The sequence below is a fragment of the Chenopodium album genome, chromosome 22, assembly GCF_948465745.1.
Source record: "Chenopodium album chromosome 22, dcCheAlbu1.1, whole genome shotgun sequence".
NCBI classification, from domain to species: Eukaryota; Viridiplantae; Streptophyta; class Magnoliopsida; order Caryophyllales; family Amaranthaceae; genus Chenopodium; species Chenopodium album.
The window spans coordinates 28,361,146-28,386,064 of record NC_137855.1 but is presented as its reverse complement, the minus strand read 5'-3'; the positions used below and the strand labels follow the sequence as shown (position 1 = coordinate 28,386,064).

Here is a 24,919-nt window from a genome sequence, read left to right as displayed (position 1 = left end):
AAGAATCTTGACAGGTCTCTCTTCATAGGTTAAACTTTGATCTAACTCGATGGTTTCGGGTTCAAGCACATGGGATTTATCGGGGATGTACCTTCTCAATTGGGACACATGAAATACGTCATGTACTTTACTAAGCTCCATAGGTAATGCTAACCTATAAGCTACTTTGCCTATTCTTTGTAGTATTTCATATGGACCGATGTATTTCATAACCTATAAGCTGACATGTCCGTGCAGGGGCAAAATGGAGGTAGTAGCTAGTGCCTGCCTTCCAGGAAGCACATTGGCACGGATGTGCCAAGGTGTGGCACGTACGTGCAACCTAGACGAAGAGTTGGTAGTTGCTTCTGAACTCTGTTGTACGGATGTGCAACCTTCCCTTGGGATGCACTTGACTTCTTTCCTTCTTTTGCTTCCACTTGGTTCTTTTCCCAATGCTACCATTGAATTATTGGCTTTTTCAAATGGTAAACTTAAACTTTTGGTTTTTTACAAATGGTACCCTTATCTTATTATACTAGCAAACTAACCTAACCCTTTCTTTTTTTAGAGGAAAAACAAACTAACCTAACCTATACTTAACATTTAATAACAAGTTTACTATTTTGATTCTAATAAAAATTGAATGGCACTAATTATAAATAAGATAGAATAAGGATGCCATTTGGAAAAGCCAATAGTTCAATGGTATCATTTAGAAAATCCCCGATAATATCAATAATGTATTTTTTATTTGAAACCATATTAATAACGTCTTGGCTATATATATATATATATATATATATATATATATATATATATAATACTTTAGATTTATCTGTCAAACCTAAGTGATTCTCTATCTCTCCGCCGTCATAGTTTTTCTCTTTTCTTTGTCAATTGGACTCAATTCTGTAATTGTTTTTAATTTGTTATTCTTCTTTTTCTTCCTCTCTCTTCTACATGTCCCTCTCTCTTCCTTTTGGCGCAACTTTGAAAATCATGACCCTAATAAATTAATCTCTTGAAAATATAGTGGAGAAATTACATGATTACCCTCCTATATTTTAAACACCAATGCCCCATGTGGTGAGAACTAACTCCAAAATATAATTAACCGAGTGCATCTAGGCGCATAGTGCCTATTTTTTTCGCATGCATATAGGAGGGTATTTTGGGATTTTTTTTTTTTTTTTTTTTTTTTTTATGTTTCTCTCTTAATAGTTTAATATGGTACATTTTTTTTATGTACTATTATGCATGTGTAATGTACCATTAAAGTATAAGTTGTCTTAATAGTACTTTTTATGTATTATAATGCATGTAGACATGTAGTAGTACTTTTTGCCATCTTATATTTACTGTGGACAAACTTTTAATAAAACCGGGTTTTCACTTACTGAAAATCACAACAAGGAAGTGCAAATTGGGTTGCCCAATTTGGGCTCACACGTGTAAAAGAAAAAAGAACAAAAAAACTTTCTTATTTTCTCTTTCCTCTCCATTTTGCTTCTCTTTCTCTGATCTTTTTCTCTCTCTTCTAATTCTCTTCTTCTCTTGCTTTTGGCGATTTGCAGAAATTCGTTGTTGCTACTTCAATTTCTCTCTCTTCGATCTTTAATTTCTTAACTTTGAAGTTGAATGTTGCTGATTGCAGGTTTGTTTACTCAATTTTATTTCATTTTATATAGTTTTAAGTGTTTTGATTTTTAGGTTTTCGTTGTTTTGGATTTTTTGTAGTTTTTGCAATGGTGAAGAAGAAGAGTTTGGTTTCTGGTGATGATAATGTTGCTCTAGGTTAGTATTTGTTCTCCTTTTCGCATTTTTTTTTGTTCAGTCTGTGCTATGTTTGTTTGATTGTGCGTTTTAATCACTTGTTTTTGCTTAGATTAGGTTTATTTTGAGAATTGCCTACTAGGTGTTTGTAAAAATGTCCAAATGAAAAACTGCATGTTCATAGTAGTACAATTAGTCATTTATTGTGAGGGCTTGAAGAATCATGTTGAAATGTGAGGACTCGTTAGTACTCTTATGTTGCTGTGTTGCTAGCTATTTAGCCTTTTGAGCTATCTTGTAGGCTATTTACTGATTTGGTAGTAGACAACCTTAATCATTTTGAGCTACTCGTATAGATTGTGAAGAGTAGCATATATTGCGATGAAACACAGATTCAAGAGTCATGGCCCATGAACTCCCTTATTGTGTTCACATCTCAGACTTTAGAGTGAAATATTAGTAAGTGTATCCATATAATATGGCTTCTTTGTTATAGAGTTTATGTTGGGTATCTCTCCCCACTCTACATCCCCTGACACATCCATTATTTAACCTGAAACCTTTCTCTCAGCCGGATTAGCATTACTTAACTTATAGCTATTTTCTTTGAAGCACTCTCCCTAATTTTTGTGTGTCTATACACATTAGTGTGTCTTACTAATTGTATTATGCCAGATTAAAAAAATTTCTGTTGTGATGTTTTTTTTTTTTTTATTAATTGGTAGGATCTATCAAAGGTTTTCGTTATAGTAGAGCTGAGAAAACAGTAAATAAAATGGATGCAGGAGGAAAAAAGAAGTTGAAAGGTGAAGGAAGTACATCCAAGGGAAATAAAAGGAAGAGGCATGAAAAAGAGGATGACGGGTAAGATTTTATGTTTTAGAATATTGTATATTTGCTATACTTTTGTGAATGGAATTGTGACTTTTGTAAGAGTATAGGTAACTTTGATTAATTATGTTTTTATGTGATTTTTGTGTCAATATATTAAGTGTTACTTTTGTGAGTATATCTTTCACTTTTGTATGTATCAATGTTACTTTTGTGAGTGCAAGTATCATTTTGTGAAGTTTTATAGTAATCACTTTTTTTTAGTATTATATCCCTTTAATGAGTGTCATGAGTATCATTTTTTGTGATTATGATTGTCACTTTTGTGAGAATAAGTATAAAAATTTGTATAAATGTTCATAATTCATGTTTAATTTTATATGATGATTTAAATTTCAGTATATAAGTATGTTATAATAATTTTTTTTTTTTTGTTTTTTCAGGCCTGATAGGAAAATTACTTGTCGTTGTAGACCTTCTTCATTAGTTAAGGTTGTAAGTGGGCTTTCTCCGACTCAAAAAAAACATGTAGAAGAGGTTGGATTTGGTGGTTTGTTATCTTTATGTGTGGAGAGTATGGTTGGAAGTATACTTCCTTGGCTTGTTGAGAGTTTTAATGGATATACTTGTATGTTTTGTGTGGCTGAAGGTAAGGAGTTTGTTGTGACTAAGGATGATGTGTGTGATGTTTTTGGTTTGCCTAAGGTAGAAGGTCGTGAGGTTCCTGAAATGAAGGGTAGTTACAAAGGTCAATCTCAAGATGATAGTGCGTTGAAAAATAAATGGAGAGCTGCTTTTGATGTTGGTGTTAAGGAGTTGATACCTTTGGCTAGATTAGAAACTAGGATCAAGGAGTTGGTGAATGGAGGTGATGAATTTAAGAGGTTATTTGTTATGCATGCTCTTAGTAGTATGCTTGTTCCTACCGCTAATAGGACGGTTAATTTTAGGTTAGTTAATGCTGTGGATGATGTTGATCAGATTAAAAATCTTGATTGGTGTTCATTTGTTTTGAGAAAGTTGATGAATTTTGTTGTTAGTTACAAAAATTCTGAGGCCAAAGATAGTATTAGTGGATGTTTGTTGTTGCTTAAGATTATGTATTTTCATCGTTTGAATTTCCAAGGTGTAGTAGAGAACTCCACTATTCCTCTTATCCAACACTGGACAGATAAAAAAGTGAGAAGCAGGGTGTCCTTGGAGTTGAAGGCCGGTGGATTTGGTCAGGGGGTTTTGAATAAATTGACTTATCCAGTTTCTGCTAAGGGTGTTGATTCAAATGTTAACAACTTAAGTAAGGGTGAAGTTGGTGCAGCTCCTATTGATGATGGTAGAAGATGTGTGACTTTCAACTTGCCTGAAGGAGTATTAACTGATTCTGAGATCAAAAGTGCTGTAACTGATGTATGTTCTTTCTTTTTCTTTTTCTTTTTTTTTTTTTTTTTTTTTTTGGCAGAACTCTATCTTGCATTTTAGTTTTAATGTACTGTCGGATATGAGATCGTATAAATAGCTCAAGAATGAAGCATCGGTCAGTAAGGACAATTTCTGCCAGATGGTAGTCATCGTGTGGAACTTTATAGATGCTCCATTTTGGTGCAGTCTGAGCTGCTGGATCGAACTCAGTGTCGAAGAATTTCACCATCTTATCGATTTGAGAGTGTCTTGTTGACTTATCAATATGTCTTCTTGATGCCTTTCGGTTCAGCATTGTTTTGCTTTTTTCTAAGGAATGAATCACCATTCTTCAACAAAACTTAGCATTTAATTTTTAATTAATTTTTTTTTGTTCTATTCTGATATAATTGTTTATTAACGTGTAGGATTTGCATGAGGCGTTTCTTTTTATGAAAAGGAACATGGAGCTGTTTTCATTTGTGAATTCCAATTGTTTTAGTACTTTGCAACGGTTGGTGCATAGTCGTTTTGTTGAACATTCTGTTTCTTTGGATGCTGATTCTATTGAGTTGTCTCAAACACAACTTTTGTCTAACCCGTATTATCATAAGCTTCTTGATGGCTTAATTGATGAGTTTATAAAAATGAAGTCAGTGGACGAGTTGTTTAAAGTTGATGCAAGTACTTCATCAAAGTCTACCCTACAAGATGATGGAGATGGTGGAGGTGGTGGAGATGGTGGCGGTGGTGGTGGTGGTGGTGGTGGTGGTGGAGGTGGAGGTGGTGGTGGTGGAGATGGTGGTGGCAGAGGTGGTCCAGTCATGAGAACAAATAAAAGTTTGTGTTCTTTGGACTGTGGTGAAATTGGTGGTCAGAGTGTAGTGTTTGTTACGCCATTTATGAAAAGTAATTCTCGTGCTTTTAGTGAAAAATTACCTCGATTATATTTAGAAGCTCTTGATTATTGTCTGGTGGATCACTTATTTAATAATAAGTAAGTTCTTTTTTAAATGTCATATTTTTTGAAACTTTTTTTTTTCTTTTTCTTTTTCTTTTGATATTAATAATATTGTTTGACCTTGCAGTGAGAATCTTGTTACTTATGGATTGCATTTTCTCATTCCAAGAGAGGATATGGTGTCTTTGGTGCATCCTAATTTGGTTCGTTGGTCAGTAGTTGATTGCTATTGCATTTATCTAAATGAATCGTGTTTTTATGATACTTGTGGTCCTCACAGATTTTTTTTTGGTGCGAGGCAAAGTGTAAGCAACTTTCTGTTTTGAGTTATTTGTTTTCTTACACTTTTCATTTATTTATTTTTTCCTTTTAGTTTACTTTTTTGCATGTATCGGAGGGGAACGAAGATAGTTCTGCTAGTTCTGCTGTCTCCGATTTGCACGAAATTTGGGATGAATGGGTTACATATGAAAATTCTGGTTTTGATGTTATTGGTGCAGACTTGGTATATATCTTAATTTTTTTTTTATATATATTAATTGTTTGATGGTTGTGCTTTATGCTTACTTTTGTTCTATTTTTTCAGGTTTATTTTCCTGTTCTTGTTGATGAACATTATGTGCTGTTTGTGATTGATCATGGCAATGAATTGGTTCATTATGTTGATAATATCATTTGGAGTGATGAGACGATTACATATTTTCAAAATTTGACTTTTTATCTGGTATGTTATTGTCTATTTTAAAGCATGTTTCTATTTTAATCTGATTTTTTTGTTGTTTTCAATATTCTGTTTTTTTTCAGTGTTCTGAATTTGGTGATTTTCTTGCACGAAGAAATCATCCAAAGAGTGAAAAAGTCCCTTTTTACAAGTTCAAAATTGCCGATTTAGTGTGGCGGAAGAGTAAGGTTGATAATAATGACTGTGGTGTGTTTATGATGTGTCATATGGAGCATTTTGTTGGTGATACATCGTTTTCTGTAGATGAACTTAGAACAGTGAGTGATCTTGAAACTGATCTGAATTAATTCATTTGTTATTGTTTATGATAATGTTTTATACATATTAATGCGACTTTTATTTTCTTGTTGTGAGGTTGCTGGGAGGAAATTTTTACGTGCTAAGATTTGTGCGAAACTTGCGTTGTGTGACATGAACGAATCAAGATCTGAAGTCTTAGCAGAAGTTGAAAAATTTAATGAGAAGAAGAGCGATCTTGCGTATGTTGCTGAAATTGAAGAAAGGAGGAAGGCTTCAGCAGCGGAGAAGAAAAAGAAGAAATCTGAAACTGCTCCTGCCGTTGACACTGCTCCGAAAGCAAAACGGACTACAAAGGCTACACAAAAGTACACTCCTTCTAAATTTTAGCTAATTTTGGAAGTTGTTATTAGTTAACTACTTTTGGAAGTTGTCATTAGTTAACTACTTTTGGAAGTTGAAACTAGTGATAAATATTGACACTTAAACTAGTGTTTATATTTTCAAAATGTTTGTACAAATTTTATTATATATATATATATATATATATATATATATATATATATATATATATATATATATATATATATATATATATATATATATATATATGATTAAATGTTGGTAATATATTGTTCTTATTTTTATTTATTTATATTTCTGATTATAATTTTATAAGTGTATCATATATCATCATTCAGAAATATTGTTGATTTAAATGAAAATTAAAAGTTTATCATATATATATATATATATATATATATATATATTACCATTTTATTCGTTTTAAAAACGGACACTTTTGTGATTATTATTGTCACTTTTGTGAATATAAATATCACTTTTGTGAGTGACATATTTCTTTTGTGAGTAAAAAGTATCACTTTCGTGAGCAGATGCATCACTTTTGTGAGTATTATTGTTACTTTTGCGAGTATTAGTGTTACTTTTCTGTAAATGCATCACTTTTGTAAGTGTTAGTGTCACTTTTGTTAGTAAATTCATCACTTTTGCCAGTATATGCATCACTTTTGCGAGTATATGCATTACTTTTTCAAGTATCTGTGTAACATTATATAAATGTTCATAATTCATGAGCAATTCCATATCACAAAAATAAACTCACTACAAAATATTCTGTATGAAAGTCAATAGTAGCATAAAACAAAAATAAACTCACTACAAAAAAGTTTGCAATTGTGTTTCATCCAAACTCACTACAAGTTCAAAAAAGTCGCACATTAGGTGTCTTCGATCCAAACTCTGAATTTGGATCTGGTAATGGTTTTTGCTTTGATTTCTTCCCTTTTTCAAGTGCTCCTTTTGCTCTCTTGCTTCTCCCCTTTGTTACAGCTCTCTTAGGGTCTAATATAGTGGGTATGGTTGTACTTGTTGATGAAGAAGCAGTAGTATTATTGTTACTCTGAGCACTCTCTGCCACATTAGAATTGTCATCACTTGCAGCAACCTCCTCTGTAAAAGCATCAGCCGCAAGTAAGTCTTCCACCATTTTCATACAGCTTTTGAAGTTTTCCTCCATAAATGCTCTTGCCTTTTCATTTTCTTGACTCTTTAAGATTAAGTTATAATATTTTCTCATCATTGTATGTCTCCATGGTGTATATGGGAGTTTTGGATCCTTTTCTTCCATTCTATTCCATACTTCAGACTTTGCAAGCTTTGTCCATCTTTTGCTAATGTACTTCTCTGGAATTCTTGTAATAGAATGTAGATGTAAAATTCTGAGGCAGTGATAGCATAGCCAACCAGAAGCTTCGAAATTCTTGCAAGTGCACCATATAGTTTGGCTCTCATGTATGTAACTTACCTGTTGGGAAGACCATGGCTTTTCTTCTAGAGATACTTCATAAAGAATAATGTTTTTTTCAGTTCTCCCTAGAATTTGGACTGTGGTCGCCATTGAGTATCCAAATTCCTCTTCGAAGTCTCTAAACAGAGACAATGTGTAAACCTGTACATTAGAGCAATAACTTACTACCAGTCATGTTCTTTTGCATGTATCATTTTTATATTTGCTTATGTTGTTTGTTTTCAGGTCTTAGATATATGTAATAAAGGAATAGAAGTACCTGTGCAGCATGCTTTAGCATTCTGGATAGTGGCAATGAAGTAAAGGCTATTGATTTGCTGCAGGTAAACTCATTATACTTCTCATCACTTCTCCATCTTTTTATGGTTCTTACAAAGATGCCATAGAATTCTGTCAGTGTTGTTGATTTATTAGCTCTGAATCCTACTGCATGGTTCGTACTTTCACTTCTTTGTGATGAAAGAATTCCTGCCGAGAAGAAATCTTTACTGAGTGCTGGACACCACTTTTCCTTTAGATCATACACCCTTTGGTACCATGCATTATTAACCAAATCAAATTTTTGTATCATTTCTTTCCATCTTTCTTCAAATTCTGATTCTGTCACACATCCCTTCAAGCATTTGTTGAATATTTTTTTGAACTCATTATCTCTTTTAAGGGCTCCAAAGCGTGTTATTGCATTTTGTTCTAAGTGCCATATGCATAGCCTATGCCTTGTAATACCTGCATTCAGAATGTGATATGTCACTAAACTTGAACACTTATTCTCACAACAGTGATATTTTTACTCACAAAAGTAACATTTATACTCACATAAGTGATACTTATATTCATAAAAGTTATGAACACAAAAATGACTCAAAATGAGACTGGAATCAGTGAATATGATAATTCAAATAGAAAAAGTAGTACCTGCTCAATTGCAAGAGCCATAGCCTGGTCTTGGTTAGTGAATATGGAGGTTGGAATTTTATTCTCCATGGATTTTTTAAAGGTTTCAAGCAACCACACAAACGACTCTGTTTTTTCATTGCCTATGAATGCACATGCAAACATACAATTTTTCCAATGGTTATCTATTCCAACAAAAGGAGCACATGTAAGGTTATACCGATTTGTTCTGTATGTTGTATCAAATACAAGAACATCTCCGTATATTTTGTAATCCTCTAACATCATTGCATCTCTCCAAAAAATGTTGGAAATTCTACCTTCTGTGTCGAATTTCACTCTAAAATAGAAGTTAGGATCTTCTTTTTGTTCTTCGATCAGAATGTTCACTAATGTCTGAGCATCTCCGGCCTCTATTTGTTCCATTCTTAGTCTTGAGCAGAAATTGAGGTGATCTACAACACTATGCCCCAAGTTTTCTTCTCCATTAGCTTCTGTACACATGTAATTATATGTGTCTATTGTTGAAAGTCCAGCAGATTTCATTGTTTTAATTGCTTCTGCCTTTTCTATTGTTACTTCTCTCTCAGATCGATGCAAATAATGCCACTGCTTTCTTGTTAGTTCATGATTATGCTGTAACACATGTGACACCACCTTAAATTTTCCATCATCATTCATTTTTGCTCTTAGGCTTGCCTTGCAGTTAGTTCTTGTAATGGAGACTTGTCGTGGTTTTCTTTGTTTTAAATCCTTGTTATCTTCATCGACCATTAGAACCATATTTGTCTTCTTTGCAGCAGTATGTCTTTTTCCTTCCGCAGAACACACATAGTATTTCTCTGTGACTATACGTGTGTGTAAGCGGTACCTTATTGTATGCTTTCTTATTGAAAATCCCACTGTAGAAGCATGTAGACTGTACAAGTCATAAATTTCTTGATAAGTGTCTCTTTCCACTCCAACTAATGATCCTTCCATATCTAAACCAGTGGTATCTATTGGTTTTGGATTTGTATCTGTGCATTAGTAGAATAAGAGATATTTAGCATTTTCTAGTAACAATTGTAACCAAAATCACAATTACAGCATGAACAAAATCACAAACAAGTACCTAGCTAGAGGCATGAGAACATGGGAGCATAGTGTTATAAATATAGGTTATGCACTTAAGCATATGCATAAAGAATAAGTTATTTAGTACAGGGGTACATACTCAAAAATTGGTGTAACATTTCTTATATACTACCAACTTTCGTAATTAACCATCTAGAAGCTAAATTTTTACTGTTTGATAAATTGTACTTCGTATATTACAGGATTCTTCATCTTGCTATGTTTATAACAATTAATAAGGCCTTCAAATTACTGCAAAATCAGGGAGCAATATTGTTCAGCCTATACAGAATCCTGCTCCTGCTCACGATACATTCACTTGTACGATAGGTTCTATTTCAAAGCTGCAAGGTTAGCCACCCTTTACTGAAGAAAAAAGGAAATGTCCTTATTACTCTGGTTAACTACCTCCTGACTTTGTTCCAATAAGATTTCTACTCCCACTCTCTTCTATTTCTGCTCTTCTCATAAAAAGCACAATAAATCTTAGAGGAGCGATAGATTGATCTAAGCTTTTAATGCCAAGTATAACCAAAGCCATTTTAATTACCCCCACAACATGTAGGCACACACTCACACAGCCATCCCCTTTTTACTCGCTACGTTAGCAAGTCTATCATACCTTCTTCCCATTTCAATAAAACTACGCTTCATGTAACTTATACAAAGTACAGTATAAAATTTTGCCAACTTTTAGCAGTTTTAACACGATATCCTTCGACAAACAGCCAAATAATTCTTTCTAATAAATCAGGACAATATACTACACGACTAGGTAAATCAAGTAGGGCAAAGACTAGCATGTTTCTGCTTTTCAACTCACCTATACTTGTTCATAAATATAGTCAATGTAACTTTTGCCATAATATATGTAACTTTTATAGAATTTTACCTTCGTCTTCATCTACTGGTTGTCCTTCTTCATCTAATGTGTTCGGAATAACTTGATCTTCATCGTCTAATGTATTTGAAACACCTTGATTTTCAATATCTGCATTAATTATTGAAAATTAAATCAAAAATTTAAGCAAAAACAAACAATAGGTTAGTATTTGTTTAGATTTTTACCTTGTATTTGAATTTCTGGAACTTTTGAGTTTTGAATGTTATCATCATTAAACGGATCGAGATCATCAACGAAATTCTCTGCTTCACCTTCTCTGAATGTTTTGATTGAGTTTTGAATCTGGAAAATTGGAGTTTTCTCTCTCCTCCATTGTTGCTTGCTGAAGGAGTTATGAAGGAGATGTCGTTATTTTGGAAAAAGGGAAAAAAAAAAAACACTGTTCACACATGCGAAAATCCGTTGTTCAGTATTTTACTGCACATCGGTTGTACGTAAAAGTTTTTGTTTACTGTGTGTTGAATACTTTCCCCCAATGGCCCAAAATACCACCGTCACCTATTCCTCCCACCTGGCACAGTTTCCACCAATGTTTTTTTTTTTTTTCTTTTTCTTTTCCTCATGCTCCCATTATTCACAAAAATCTCGTCCTAACCATTTTTTTTTTGTTTTACAAACATAATATCCCAATCTATAGAACAATGCAAGAGGATGCAAATTATGGCATCATCAATCAAGATGCCAGAAACATAATCTAGCATTGCATTTCTTTTCAAATCAATGCCGCATTGCCAAATACAGAAAACATTGCAATGATTCATCTCAATCTTCAGACAAAACATTAAGTTTTAATGTTACACAGCAAAACCGACATGTACACTAATACTACAACCACGCCCTACATATAATTACAATATATCCATCAAATATATTCTTTGATCCTTGTGTATAGTTCATATCTGATCAACGATGCTAGACAGCTAAAGTCTTGGTTTGGGAACTGAGTCGCTATTGGATGCAGTGAAACAGCTAGAAAATCAAACCAAGACCATTCTTTGATCTTAAACAACCGTTGTAGTAGGAATGGGATTTAATTGTCTAACCTTCTTGGATTCTGCAGTTAAGGAAGAATTGTTGTGTTTCAAAATTTCTTTGGGTATGATGTCAATGAATGCCAAATGGTTCTTCATCTCGTGTCATTGCAACTCTTCAAAAAATTCTTCCTCCTGCTGTGGCAAGGTTGCATTTCTTGCATTAAAAGGGCTTGCCTGAACAATCCCCTCAGCCATCAAAGGCCGAACAACCTGCAAATTACAAAATTATAATGCACAATCGTCCAAAAAAAAAAAACCGCCAAGCAGATATGATATTATCCTTATATGTACTTTGTGGGTGTTGTTTAGAGAGAATAGAATGATCAACGGTGCATCTTAGGCTTCAGATTAGCAAAAGTGAAAATGAAAACAAGACTAAATGGTTGGCAGAAACTTCATGAACAATATTATAAACAGAGCACAAATAGCTGGGATTTCAAGAACAATCACGTAGGTGCAACTAATGGTTTTTAAACATTTGACGAGTTCAAATGTTACAAGGCTCTTCAGATGCCTAACATACTCAGATGTGATTCTACATAATCTACAACTATAGTGCAGTGAAGAAAAATAGTGTATAAAAAGACACGTCTAGGTGCTGAGGCATCAAGGTAATAGAGTTGAAGCAATTTTTTTTGGGAAAAGGCAAGGCAATCTCAACAAAGCATAGCAGAGACGCACAGCTTTTTTATTCCACCAAAATTTTATATACTTATTTAATGAAGTGCACTGAGGGCCAAAAAGACACAGAAGGATCCTTAGCACCTCACTGCGCCATAAGGCTCAACCGCTCAACACATTCTGGTAACTAGAATAACAACAGGACAATAATTTACTGTTTTTGCAGAAATGAAACAGGATTGTGAAACATCAAATATTAAGAGCCCATGTCAATTCTTAAAAACTGACGAAAAAAAAAAAAAAAAGATTGAAATACACCAACAAAAAAAAAATCCTAATCCAAAGTAAGGATTTCATAAATTGTTGCAGAAATTTATAAGAACTACTCTATGGTAGATGGAAATTTTGAAAATATTCATCTAATCATCTGCCAAAGGGGAAAATAATACTCAAAAGGTAATCGAGCTGAAGAAAGCATGTAAATCCCAGCAGTGATATCAAAATACCCTTAAGGGATGAAAACATCAAGTAACCAAAAGACAAACTAAAACTTAATCTGAATTTTCTTCAGACGTGGATTCTTAACATCCACTGTCATAAGGACTCCAGGTGGCTGACCTACTATATACAGGTATAGACAGAACTTTAGAGAATGACAAATTATATTATTAGCTTATTTGCAATTTAACAATGAAGGCAACCTGGCTTCGTACATTAAAAAAATAATAATAAATAAATAGAAAAAAAAAAAAAAGTAAAATAAAATTAGTGAAGACCTCATCTAACAAAGTGGCAAGCAAGAAGTTTTATATCCTCCTCAACTTCAGAGAACAAGCAAAAAAGAAGCACAGACAATATGTAGTGAATATGGTACAAGGAAACAAACCTGCTCAATCTCATCAGACAACTGAGGGTTCTCCCTCAAGAATTGTAAAGCTCTGTCTCTTCCTTGTCCCAATCTTTTACAAAAATAACAGTAATGAAGTAGTCAGCAAATCATAAACTGTCCATAATAAAGACAATTTACATTTCTACAACCTCCAAGAAGTTAATTCTATCAGTAAAATGTAGCATGCCTACTGAACTGCTTACGGTTTGTAACGTTTAACATAATTGAAATGTAAGAAATGTTTGTAAAACAGTCATTGTGCCTTCTTCAAAATTTGATCAATCTAAAGTCTACAATGATGGACCAATTAATTTTTAAAATTTTATCCTCAATTAGCTAATCACCAGAAATCACTTGCAGCACATCTACAGTCATGAGCTCAATAGTAAATGAAGGTAACTTTAACTTGGCTATAAATTGGCTTGATTTGAGTTCAGTCAAAATTAATCACTGTACTACTCAAAAGGTTGAGCTAAATTAAAGAGCAATAGATAAACTTCAGATTGCAATGTGGCTGCACCTTTGATCCCTGTAGCTATACCATGAGCCCTTCTTTGCCACAACATCTAATATTTCGGCACAATCCAAAATGCAACCCTACATAATCAAGATCGTCAAAATACAATAATTTGCACATATCTTTGCATGATAAAAATAGTGGGAGAAATATTATTGTGATACTAACCAACTTACTCACGCCCTCACCAAATATAATCTCAAACTCAGCTTGTTTGTATGGCCTTGACACCTGTAACAAATGCACAAATGTTCAGAAGATCACTTGTTCAAAATCTTCCTGCAGAAAATATATCTTAGCTACTTTAAAACATGTATCTGGAAGAATTAAATTCATTGACATCCAGGTAATAGATATACCCAACTACCCAACTTGAACATACAGAGCAGAGTTCTTCCTTTTGCATTACATTACTTGCAAATGAAGTAAAATTAGTAGCTGAGATGAAGTTGCTTGAAAAGGATCTTCAATATTATAGAGCTTCATAAAGCAGCTTACCTTTCCTTTTCTACTATAATTTTGCTGGAATAAAGAATAGAGAACGGAAAAACCAAGAGATACTATGTAGTTAACTCGAGAATTTTAATTTTATAAAATTAGAAACAAATAAATCAGATATACATCCTTATGCAGGAGGCCTTTTCCGGACATTGGAAGCGTCACATTGATTGCCATGTCACAATTACTTTTAAAAAAATTAGAAAATAAATAACAAAAAAATAAAAGTACAAATTAAAGATGATCATAATATGTAAATGTGTTTCTACATAATTCCAAATTTCATAATCTTCATACCATTGGAAAGAGCTCCAGCTTCAAATAAGATCAAATAATCATAAATTATACAACCTATAAAACTAAGGTTATTTTGAAGACAAAAGACGATGCAACAAAAGTATATTTATTCTTTATTCTTTTTGTCCAGTGCATTGCATGGGTTTAAGACTGGTAATAGTAATAAAATGAACGGATAACTGCTTACACTATGATACTAATGAGTTTGTATATCAAGGTGTCAACATATAGCAGTTTTGCACGACAAGAATTCTGAGAAGATAAGTTTGATTTTTATTGGAAACAACTACATATTTCTACCTTTATTTACCCATATGATGATTTTACTTCTGCTGACAAATTTTTTACAGGAGTTGCTGGACTAGAAGTAAAGATATTAAGGCCAGTTCAGGTTTAACACATGATGCTAGGAGGTTCTTACTGAGGCTTATTTCGAAATTATATGTTCGCGCTATACATGGAAAATGTATGCCGCATGATTTATACCATCAAGAAGTACAGCTACCAAGTGCCAAGAACCAAGTTCCAATGCTTTAGCTCTAGGTTTGAAAACATGAGGTGCTTCGGGAGGTAAGGGATCCCAGGAACCAAAACGTGGAATTAGTATAAGGCAAGAGCGTCATGAAACAGCAACTTTTACACACTTAACAAAGGCTGCTCTTAGAGAGGGGAGAAAGAAAAAATACAACAAATAACAAGACAAATGAAGAAAAGAAGTTTTAACACAGCCTCTTCCACACACCCTTGCTGGCCCCTCTTATCAAGAATATTAAATGGCAAACCTAACTGCCAAAATTCTTTAGAGTGGCCTAAGGAATGCTCCTCAGTGGACGTCCTTCAGCTTGATGTACACAAGGTGTTTTGTAATTTCAGATTTTCAGTTGAAGTCATAGAAGACCTATTTCCTTTAAAAAAAACTAGTCATAAATGTTTTGGTTGATTACTCTGCAACCTCTCTGCTGCTTGAATTCCCTCTTTAGAGTAATTTTGGTTTATATGATCAGATGTAAAGACGGCTGAAAATTTAAAGGACTTGAGAAATTTACCTTGCTCTTTTGCACCCTAACACGGACCCGTACCCCAATATCTTCATCTCCTTTGACCTGTAAGAGGAATTTTATAAGAAGGGCTCTTTGTATTTTCCATATTAGACATAATTTAGTAGAATGTGTGAATAGATATAGAGGAAAAATTCTTACAGATTTAACTTTGCCAATAGAACGTATCTCAAGGCGAAGTGATGCAAAGAACTTCAAGGCAATTCCACCACTAGTCACTTCAGGATTTCCATAATACACGCCAATCTTAAAATTTTCAAAACAAAAAAACATAATTGATATTTGGCTACAACAGTATACACAGATAATAATAATAATAATAAATCACATGTAAGGTGCACCCACCTTTACAGCTTAGAAGTTCTATAAGGGGGTCAAAATGACCCAACCTTGACAGGCCTAATCATAGATTCATAGCCTCATGGGACAAATGGTGCAACCTTATCCAGTGATTACAATGAGATTATTCCCATCAGACACTATTTTAAAAACAGAACTACATCATAGTGATATATTGGTGGAGGACAGTGCAGTGGTACAACCAAGCTGCAATTTCATCATACAATCAATTGAATTATTCCATTCCCTTGCTATTGGTAACCCATTGGTTATTGACTCCGTTGCATATATATTGTAACTTTGTAAATTCACACACACAACAACAACACAACTCAAATTATCAAGATCGACAGTCTCTTTCCATAATTTAACACCAATTGACAGATTGTATAGGGTCTATAAGATGTCCATATAAAGTGGCAAAAACCAATCTTATCGAATACCTTGTGTCGTATCTGATTTAAAAAAATGAGAGTACAGCCTGCTTTTGATGCATTTCCAGACATTTTACGTAAAGCTTGGCTCATAAGGCGTGCCTGCAAACCCATTTGCTGCATTCCAATCTCTCCCTAAACAACAAGAAAGATGAAAAGTCATACAGAAAATTTGGCACTCTACAGTAAAAAACTTAAAACCACATGAAGATGGTGAGCAAGAAATAAAATATACCTCTATTTCAGCTCGAGGAGTAAGGGCTGAAACAGAATCTATACAAATCAGGTCTATTGCACCAGATCTGCACATGCGATCTGCAACTGCAGCAAAGAGAAGATCAATTATGTTACAAAAGATATAAAATCAAAACAGAATTACTTCCATTCAGCACTTAAGGGACCATCAAAGACTTAAATTTTCAAAGCAATGGAAAACAGAGCATTGTACAGTTAGATAAATTCATACAAAACATAAAGTTAACAGCAAAATTTTTTCCTAGAAGAGAACACGAACCTGAATATCTGAGAGAACCTAAGGCTCCATTTGTTGGAAGGTAAACATTTTTTGCGAAATGACTCCATGGAAAATAATTTCAAAGGAAAATACAACTACTGTAATCACAAAGTTATACTAGCATAAATCAAACTTGTTTTATTTTACCTTATATGTTATCATTAAAACTTTAAGGATTCAACATCTTCGGGCCATAGAGTTACAAGATCAAAAAGGAAGGGTTGCAAGTACTTTCTCACAAAGTGATCTTCGAATAATATGCAGCCCAATAAGTAACCACCTTTTGTCTTTGGGCCACACATAGAGTGGCCTAGCATCAAAAGGTCCTAAATTTTCTCCCCAACCTTGCACCAGCACCACCAAGGGCTAATATCTCATACGCTTCTTACTGCCACACTCATTTGTAGCTCAATTATCTTCTTTAATCTAAATTGACAAACTTGATATGCAATTGTGCATAATTAATTGCCATTCACTGAACCACTTAGTCATCATCTATAGCATACACAAGAAACTAGGATTGATACCTCAAAAAATGACAAAAGTAAATTATTACATCTACTTAGAATTTCATTAATCACAATTTATGGAGTTGGGTTGGCATCTTAATTTGTTTAGATCATATAATTGCATTTTAAAGAGAGAATGTCCAATTGAGGAACATGCATATAAGTACATATTGAGTTAATATATTGTAGAGCAGGCCAACAATATAAACCTTAGTATAAGATCCCAAAGAAGCACCAACCATTCCAAAAATAAATAACAGGTATGATGAGAAGATGGAAGCATTAAAAATCTACACTAATATTCATAACAAGAAAATTCACTGACATGTTAATTTGTCAAACCTACTAAAATTTATAATCCTAGAATTTATAACTCCATTATTAAGATTTCAAGGTTCAATCTTTTGTGTTTTACACTTTTACTATAAGCATTAGGAAAGATAAAACGCGGAATTAAAGAACTGGAGGAGGTAGCAAATCAGGGTTACCAGAATCTTGGTCGTGTCTAGTTAAGGCAATTGCTTCCTAATTTACTAAGAAAGAGATATTAATGAATGATTTAGGCAGAAGCTGAATGCGCTTCTGGACTTGACCTGTCAACCAAAATTCATACACAATGCTTCTCTAAGGTACACAATAATGAGTAAGAGGTGACAAATGGTATTTTGGGATGTAGTATCTTACTCTCTAATGCCATCTCCCCGTTATCAGGCTGGCAAACAATTAGATTTTCAACATCAACTCCCAAAGATTTAGAATATGCTGCATCAAATGCATGCTCTGCATCAACAAGCATTGCATTTCCTCCCAGCTTCTGAATAATACAAAAATAAAAAAAATAAAAAAAAAAAAATTAAAATTAAAAAAAAAAATCAACATCCTGAATAGCTTGTAACATGTGCTCTAACCCATTAATTAAAATTTTGAATTGAAAATTATGAGAAACTCATAAGCCACCTGAATTTCTGCAATTGCATGTAAAGCAAGTGTCGTCTTCCCACTACTTTCAGGTCCATATACCTGGGAACAAACCACAAATATTAAAAGGTATTCACTTAAAAATGAAAACAAAATTTATCTCTGTTTCTTCAATTTTCATTTCCTGCCGCAATCATGATCTCTATAAAAACTACATATTTTTAGTACTCTTGGTAATCTAAATTTTTCCTATGAAAAAAAAAGAGATAATGGTAAAAAAGCAGAAAAAGAAATAAAGAAGCAGGTTCTTTCTGAGATTCGCATAAGTTACAAAGAAGTTTCCCAATTACAAGGTTTCAGTCTGTAATCAGGGAGGCAGACTGCAAACACATCTTAAAGGAATAAGGAACTTAATCAAAATCAAAAGATTTTTCCTATGTTTGAAGATACTGAAATTTTTACATGGAAATCACCCTTCTACGTAAAAAGACCCAATCAACTTTTCTTATCCAATTAGTTGCATCATAACAAACATCGATGTTAGAAGAAAAAACTACAAAGAATTTTGCCAATTAGTTACCAAATTACCTGAACTTGGGTACAGGTATTAGATACAGGCACGTGCCTGAGTGTCTGATACGTCAAGATCTAGTAACAAAATAGATTTCGACTCAAACTTAAAGAAAAGTCATTTATTAAATATTACACCCTCCATCCCACTAAAGAAAAGGGGGACTTTTAAGAGTTTATAAAGAGGTTCAAAGGGACTTGTCTCTTTTCATGTATCATGTCCAAAGTATCAAACTTTATATTAAATTTTTAAGGTTATGAATGAAATAAAATATTTTTCAAAGAAAAGTAAAGCCATTGTCAAAAGTTAATGAAATAGAACTAGTCATTTTAAACTAATTTTAGTAAGTTAGTTTTATTGGACATCTCAAAAAGAAAAGCTGGACATGTTTATTGCTAGGAGTATTTCGCATTTTTATTTTTTATTGTGAAATATTACAGTTTTCTTGACAGGTCTGCATATACATGAGTAAATTGGATAGGATATGGCCAAGTCTTTTTTTAACAATATATAGAAATTCTTTATTTAAGAGGTACTAAGATGTACTCACAAAGAAAACAAGGACATTTTTCAAATTAGCCCTATTACTCTATAGTTCTCCAAGTGAGTAATCATTGAAAGCCAAAGCCTTGGTTCATCATGACGCAAACAGCACTACTTTGTCTGATAATAATTCATGTTGGACTGCAACTCTAGAATAATATGGGCAATTGGGCATTACATTCTTAAGATACTGAATACACTCTTGTATTATTCGCCAAAGTATCTTCTTTTCCCTCCCCATAAAGTGTATACCACTGTTGTATAATCGACAGATAAATCTTCCTCAAACATTGCAACGACAGTCTCCAAAGGTAACAAGCAATTAATTGTAAGGACAAACGTGACCAAGTTTTAATATTCTAACTCTAATGATATTATCCCACTACGTACTCCCCACCCCACGTAATTCTTTTTATTTTTTATTTTCTTATACCTGAAACACAAGTTCTAGATCTAAAAGTTGTAGCTCTCTCCAATCCCTTCCCCGGGTCTCTCATTGGAGTCATTGTCCACCAAATCTACACGTTTTTAACCCATTACAGTTAGTTGCCAACCAATTTCCCCCTCACATTAGTCACATCATTAACAACGTCACAGTGAATGATAGCCTTGCTACCTTCTCTTACCTATATAACTACTTTCTTCCCTCCACCTTCCATTACTGTCATTCAAGAGCAGGTTCCACATCCCTTCCCCTGTCTCTAATAAATGTTTTACAGGAAAACTATTCCATGATAAAAATGAAGAATCCGACATAAATATCCATCATATGTCCATGTCATGTCAATTTATGTATGCAAGGATAGATGTTGTGTAGCTTAGCATGAAATTGCTCTATGAGTTGCTCAACAATGGAAAAGTTTATAATATTGTCGATGAAGCACAAGTTAAAAGATCAATACTTTATAATTATTAGTAGCCTTATCTTAAGAATCTGCATTCTGATGTATAATTTCAACACTACCTCAAGGAGATTCAAAAGACATGAAGCAGTAAGCTAGCAAGAAAAAAATAAAATAAATAACATAACATAATCAAAAGGCCACAAAAGATAACCACTAAATGAACAAAAGTAAAACCATACTGTACCAATAAACTAGTATATCTATTAAGCATTCCACCTAAGGAAGAGTACAAAAGCTTAAATGGGCACAGCCTTAAAACAAAAGGACACTGACTAACAACCAATTCACATAGGAAAAAGGAAAGGAAAAATAGGACAAAGCTATCATAGCATGAATTTTGGAAAACACAAAATTCATACACTGATGCTCCTCTTGAAAAATTAATTCTAAGGAGCTCAAATAAGTAAGCAAGAATATAACACCTCTACAATTCTCCCTTTTGGAAGGCCTCCACCAAGAGCAAAGTCCAATGTCAAGCACCCACTTGGAAAGGTTTCACTGCACAGAATAAAAAAAATACAAGAAACGACATTAATCAATCTCCTACCTAGATCGGGGATAATGAAGGACATTACAAAACATAATTAAATTTCACTTAAAGAAAGTATTGAGTCGGACTTCTTAGGTGTCCATATTCACATCCCATGGATTGTACTCCCTACTCTCATCAATCCACTTAAATAAAGGACAAGACACAACCATGGAGCCACCAATATGATTTTACAATGTAATAGAAAGTAGGAAATAAAACAGAGAAATATGTGTACATACACCAAAGCTCCACCTGCACTGCCCAATCTTGTAACACTTCCTTTTCCAAAAGAACTGTTTATGTCGTTCATTGCCACTTCTAATGCCTTTTGCTGAAAGAGAACACAACGCTATGTAACTATAGATTGTATAAAAAGCAATAATAATTCTGTAATACTTATGTAAAATGACTGATAATTTTGTTATATGAAAATGCATATGATATAATATAATAAACAAGATCTACACAAGAGATTCATCACATCCTATCTACCATGTTTAGTAGACCTCAACCAATAGATAAGCGGAGAGCATTACTGCTATAATATTTCCAACTCTACCTAAGCAAAATTCATGGAGTAAATTAATTTGACAAGTAGTTAATGGAATCAAAACAAGGGCAATTCAGGGATATACAAGAGGTTTACAGCTTTTTGATATAGATACAAAATACCTAATAATGTAATATGATTGGATATTGACACTAGCATCAAACTGGAGAATGAATACAAGAGTAAGGGAATTTCTTAACTAAAAGATAAAAGATAGTTTTAAGAGAAAATTTCCAATCTGGACAATATGGCGGGGATACTTTGATATAAATGTTTAAGTAGAGTATAAATTTTCCTGTTTTACGCAAAATTTGAAGCATCCAAATGTTAGTAAGAGTTTAAAATTGAGTAATGGGATGTAAGGAGTTGCGTTCTTCAACAAGAGTACACACCAAGGAATGAGCATGATAAACAACAGCAATTAAATGGAAACTCAACCAATGGACAAACTTATACATGGATTTTCCATAACAACTTTTGACAAAAGCTTGATGATTCACTAGGCACCGTGTACGAGACAAGAGAGACACATAAGACGCAATCATAGACCAAATTAAAACTAAACAACTGTAAAGTAAGGCTACACAATAGATGACTGATAAAAAGTCAAACCATGAAGGTGCATAGAGAGATCTCCTTGCTAATTACATTATCTTATGTTAAGTGTCTTATACACAAAATTAACTGAAATGAAAAGTCTGAGCTAATAAAACTGAAGTAATGGGATGAAAGGAGTTATGCTTTCTAACAAAAGTACACACCGCAATCGAATGGCCATGGTAATCTAATGCAATTCAATAATAATTCAACCAATGGACCTACTAAAAGGCAGAAAGGTTGGAACAATTGTTGAGTCAATAATCAACTTGACACCGCGCACTAGACAAGAGGGGCATCAAATATACAATCATAGACCACCTTCAGACTAAGCAACCAAAAAGCTAACACTATGTTTGGATAGCAATATTTGGAGTGTAAGGGAGGGAAGGGAAAGTGAGAGATAATTTCCCTTATCTATAGAAATATATAAAGTGGGAAGGGGTTTTGGGCGATAAATTTCACTTTCCCAAAATACCCTTCTCATTTTCTTTTTCTTTTCTTATTTAAAAAACACTACCACTTTTTACAAAAAAAACTACTCCGTACCATCCTTTTTTTTTTTTTTTTTTTTTGAGATAATTCATACTCTATTATTTAATCTCATGAACTCATAGACACATATTTTTTAATGGTTTTATAGTAGTTATATAGCAATTATTAAACCCAATTATTTTATTTTATTAAAATAAGGTGGATAACATTCTGGAAAAAAAAAAAAAAAAAAAACCGAGCTTCATAGATATATTTTTTTTTTTAGATTGCACACGCATGCATCGCGTGTCTCTTAGCTTGTTTGAATCAGACATGAGGCAAGGAAAGGGAAGGGATCCTTTCTCCTTCCCAATTAAATAAACCAAATCCCTCCAATGTTGGAGAGATTTGGAAGGATAATGGAAGGTAACTCTTTCCCTTTCCCTTCCCTCCTTTTCCTTCCCCTCCCTTTCCCTTACTATTGTCATCCAAACATAGTGTAATGCACTAATGCTAGAAAATATATCACCAGAATGAATTAAAAAAATACATAAATAAATTAAAAAAATAAAAAATAAAAAAATAAAAAAAGCTATTCATTAAGGTCCAATCCCGGAAAGAATGTTGCTTAATGGCCATACCAAACACTTCCTCAACTCGATATCCACCAACATGAACACTTTGTTTGTATAGCAAGATAGGAGGGGAGGAAAGCAAGGGGAGGGGGAAGATGAAGTTCACTTTTGTTATAGAAGAGGGAAGGGAAATGGTTCCCTTCCTCTCCCTCCTCTTCTTTCCCCCGACCTCTTATGCAAAAAAGGGAACTTGTTGACTTGTTCCCCTCTCTTTCTTTCCATTTCCTTAAACCAAAATCAAAGTGGAAAATGATATTCATTCTAGCACAAATTATAATTGCTAGGAACTATATGTCAAGATTGCCAACATCACACGACATTCAATGCATTAAGAACAATAACAAATAGTCATATTCATTCTGGCACAAATTATATCACTTGCACAACAAAAACACATTTTAATTTCACAGCACACACCATAAGCCAAAAGTGGTCTTTAGCTTAAATCCAAGTAAATTAAGTTACTCATATTATTAAGCTCGAAGACATAAAACCCACAATTTAATTCAACAAATTACAACTTTACAGATAACTCTATGCATAAAACATAGCCCCTCAATGAAGAATGGAAATTTTTTTAATTTCCATTAAAATTCCCACAATTTCTCAAGGAATTCAACATTCAAACAAATGAAATGCAGAAAAGTAGAAGGGAAAAGACGCATACACGGTCGATGAAACGAGGGTCATTATCACCAGAAAGAGCACCATTTAGTTTGCCATTGAGTTCAGAAAAAACCCTGAAATTTTTGACAGCCGATTGTACAGAAAAACGTTGGGTATAGAATTGAGTTTTATGAGGAGTTGATGGGTTTAATATTGTAGGAAAACATTGCAAATTTGGTCGAAGCTTCAACAAATCCATTGAAGGATGGAAGTAAGCCGAGGAGGGAAGTTGAAGCAAGCAATGGGAAATTTTCAAGCAAGCTTACACAGAGGCATAAGGTGAGATTTTGAGGAATAAAAATTATATTTTTTTTTTTTTTTTTTTTTTTTTTTTTTTTTAGTTTTTACCTCTAATCAAGGCTAATTTTGTCATTAATTATAAGATTTTATTTTTACTTCCGTATTTTTTTTTTAACCATCCAAAAAGTAATTGTTTTTTTACCACGTACTCTTTAAGAGATTTACAAGAGGGAAAATTCAAGTTTATATCAGAGATAAACTTGTTTCGTTTATCCAAGGGCAGCGGTGAAAATTTGTTAGTTAAATGAGGGGGTACACTTGGAAATGGAAAGATAAAGCTTGTGATTCTCTTGGAGTTAACTCTTGGTTAGGAGAGTACATGTTAACCCTTGGTTAATAAAATTGAATTCCTTGTGTATCATATTACCATTAGATTGTCGCTCCCATCGGCGTTTAAGTTTGCCTAGAGTTACATAGTTGGTTGCGACGGTTGTGTGAAGGTTGGAATTATTCTCTAAGATGGTGTCAGTTATCGGCCTTTATGGACGGTTGAAATTATTCGACTGAAAAATGTCGAAGAACACGCTACCGAACAGGTATAAAATCATTGATTTTAGTAGTCGTTAAATCTATATTTGTCGATTTGGAATTACAAGTGTTGAATTTGAAAATCTGGATTTACAATATTGTTGCCGGATTATTACTTCAATGCTGGTTTTACCTAATTTGTAGGTCAATTAAAGGTGATGAGTACGAAGCTGTTGTTGAATAATTTTTCATTCAAATCGAATTTGGCTGTGTAGGTGCAGTGATTAACATAGCTTGGTGTGGAGAATTGTAGTTAGATTGATTGATTATATTCACACTGCTTCATGGCCTCATGGGTGTACATTGTTTCTTACCTGGTGGTGT

The 24,919-nt window shown here is 33.5% G+C and overlaps 2 protein-coding genes across 2 annotated transcripts; both read right to left on the bottom strand.

Annotated features, from left to right (window-relative positions):
• Nucleotides 1-7,146: 7,146 nt before the first annotated feature.
• On the bottom strand, nucleotides 7,147-10,303 carry LOC145604131 (protein FAR1-RELATED SEQUENCE 5-like). Its single transcript, XM_081660082.1, has 4 exons — nucleotides 10,171-10,303; nucleotides 8,814-9,665; nucleotides 8,012-8,478; nucleotides 7,147-7,893 (listed from the first exon to the last, which is right to left on the bottom strand). The coding sequence occupies exons 1-4, from the start codon at nucleotides 10,301-10,303 to the stop codon at nucleotides 7,147-7,149; spliced, it is 2,199 nt and encodes a 732-aa protein (XP_081516208.1).
• A 1,054-nt stretch (nucleotides 10,304-11,357) lies between these two features.
• Nucleotides 11,358-24,019, bottom strand: LOC145604896 (DNA repair protein recA homolog 1, chloroplastic-like). The gene is made up of 13 exons (XM_081660884.1): nucleotides 23,769-24,019; nucleotides 21,085-21,176; nucleotides 20,736-20,811; nucleotides 18,334-18,396; nucleotides 18,061-18,190; nucleotides 16,589-16,674; nucleotides 16,363-16,488; nucleotides 15,722-15,826; nucleotides 15,569-15,625; nucleotides 13,896-13,958; nucleotides 13,731-13,807; nucleotides 13,208-13,280; nucleotides 11,358-11,910 (listed from the first exon to the last, which is right to left on the bottom strand). The coding sequence occupies exons 1-13, from the start codon at nucleotides 23,964-23,966 to the stop codon at nucleotides 11,803-11,805; spliced, it is 1,254 nt and encodes a 417-aa protein (XP_081517010.1). The 5' UTR covers nucleotides 23,967-24,019; the 3' UTR covers nucleotides 11,358-11,802.
• Nucleotides 24,020-24,919: the final 900 nt, after the last annotated feature.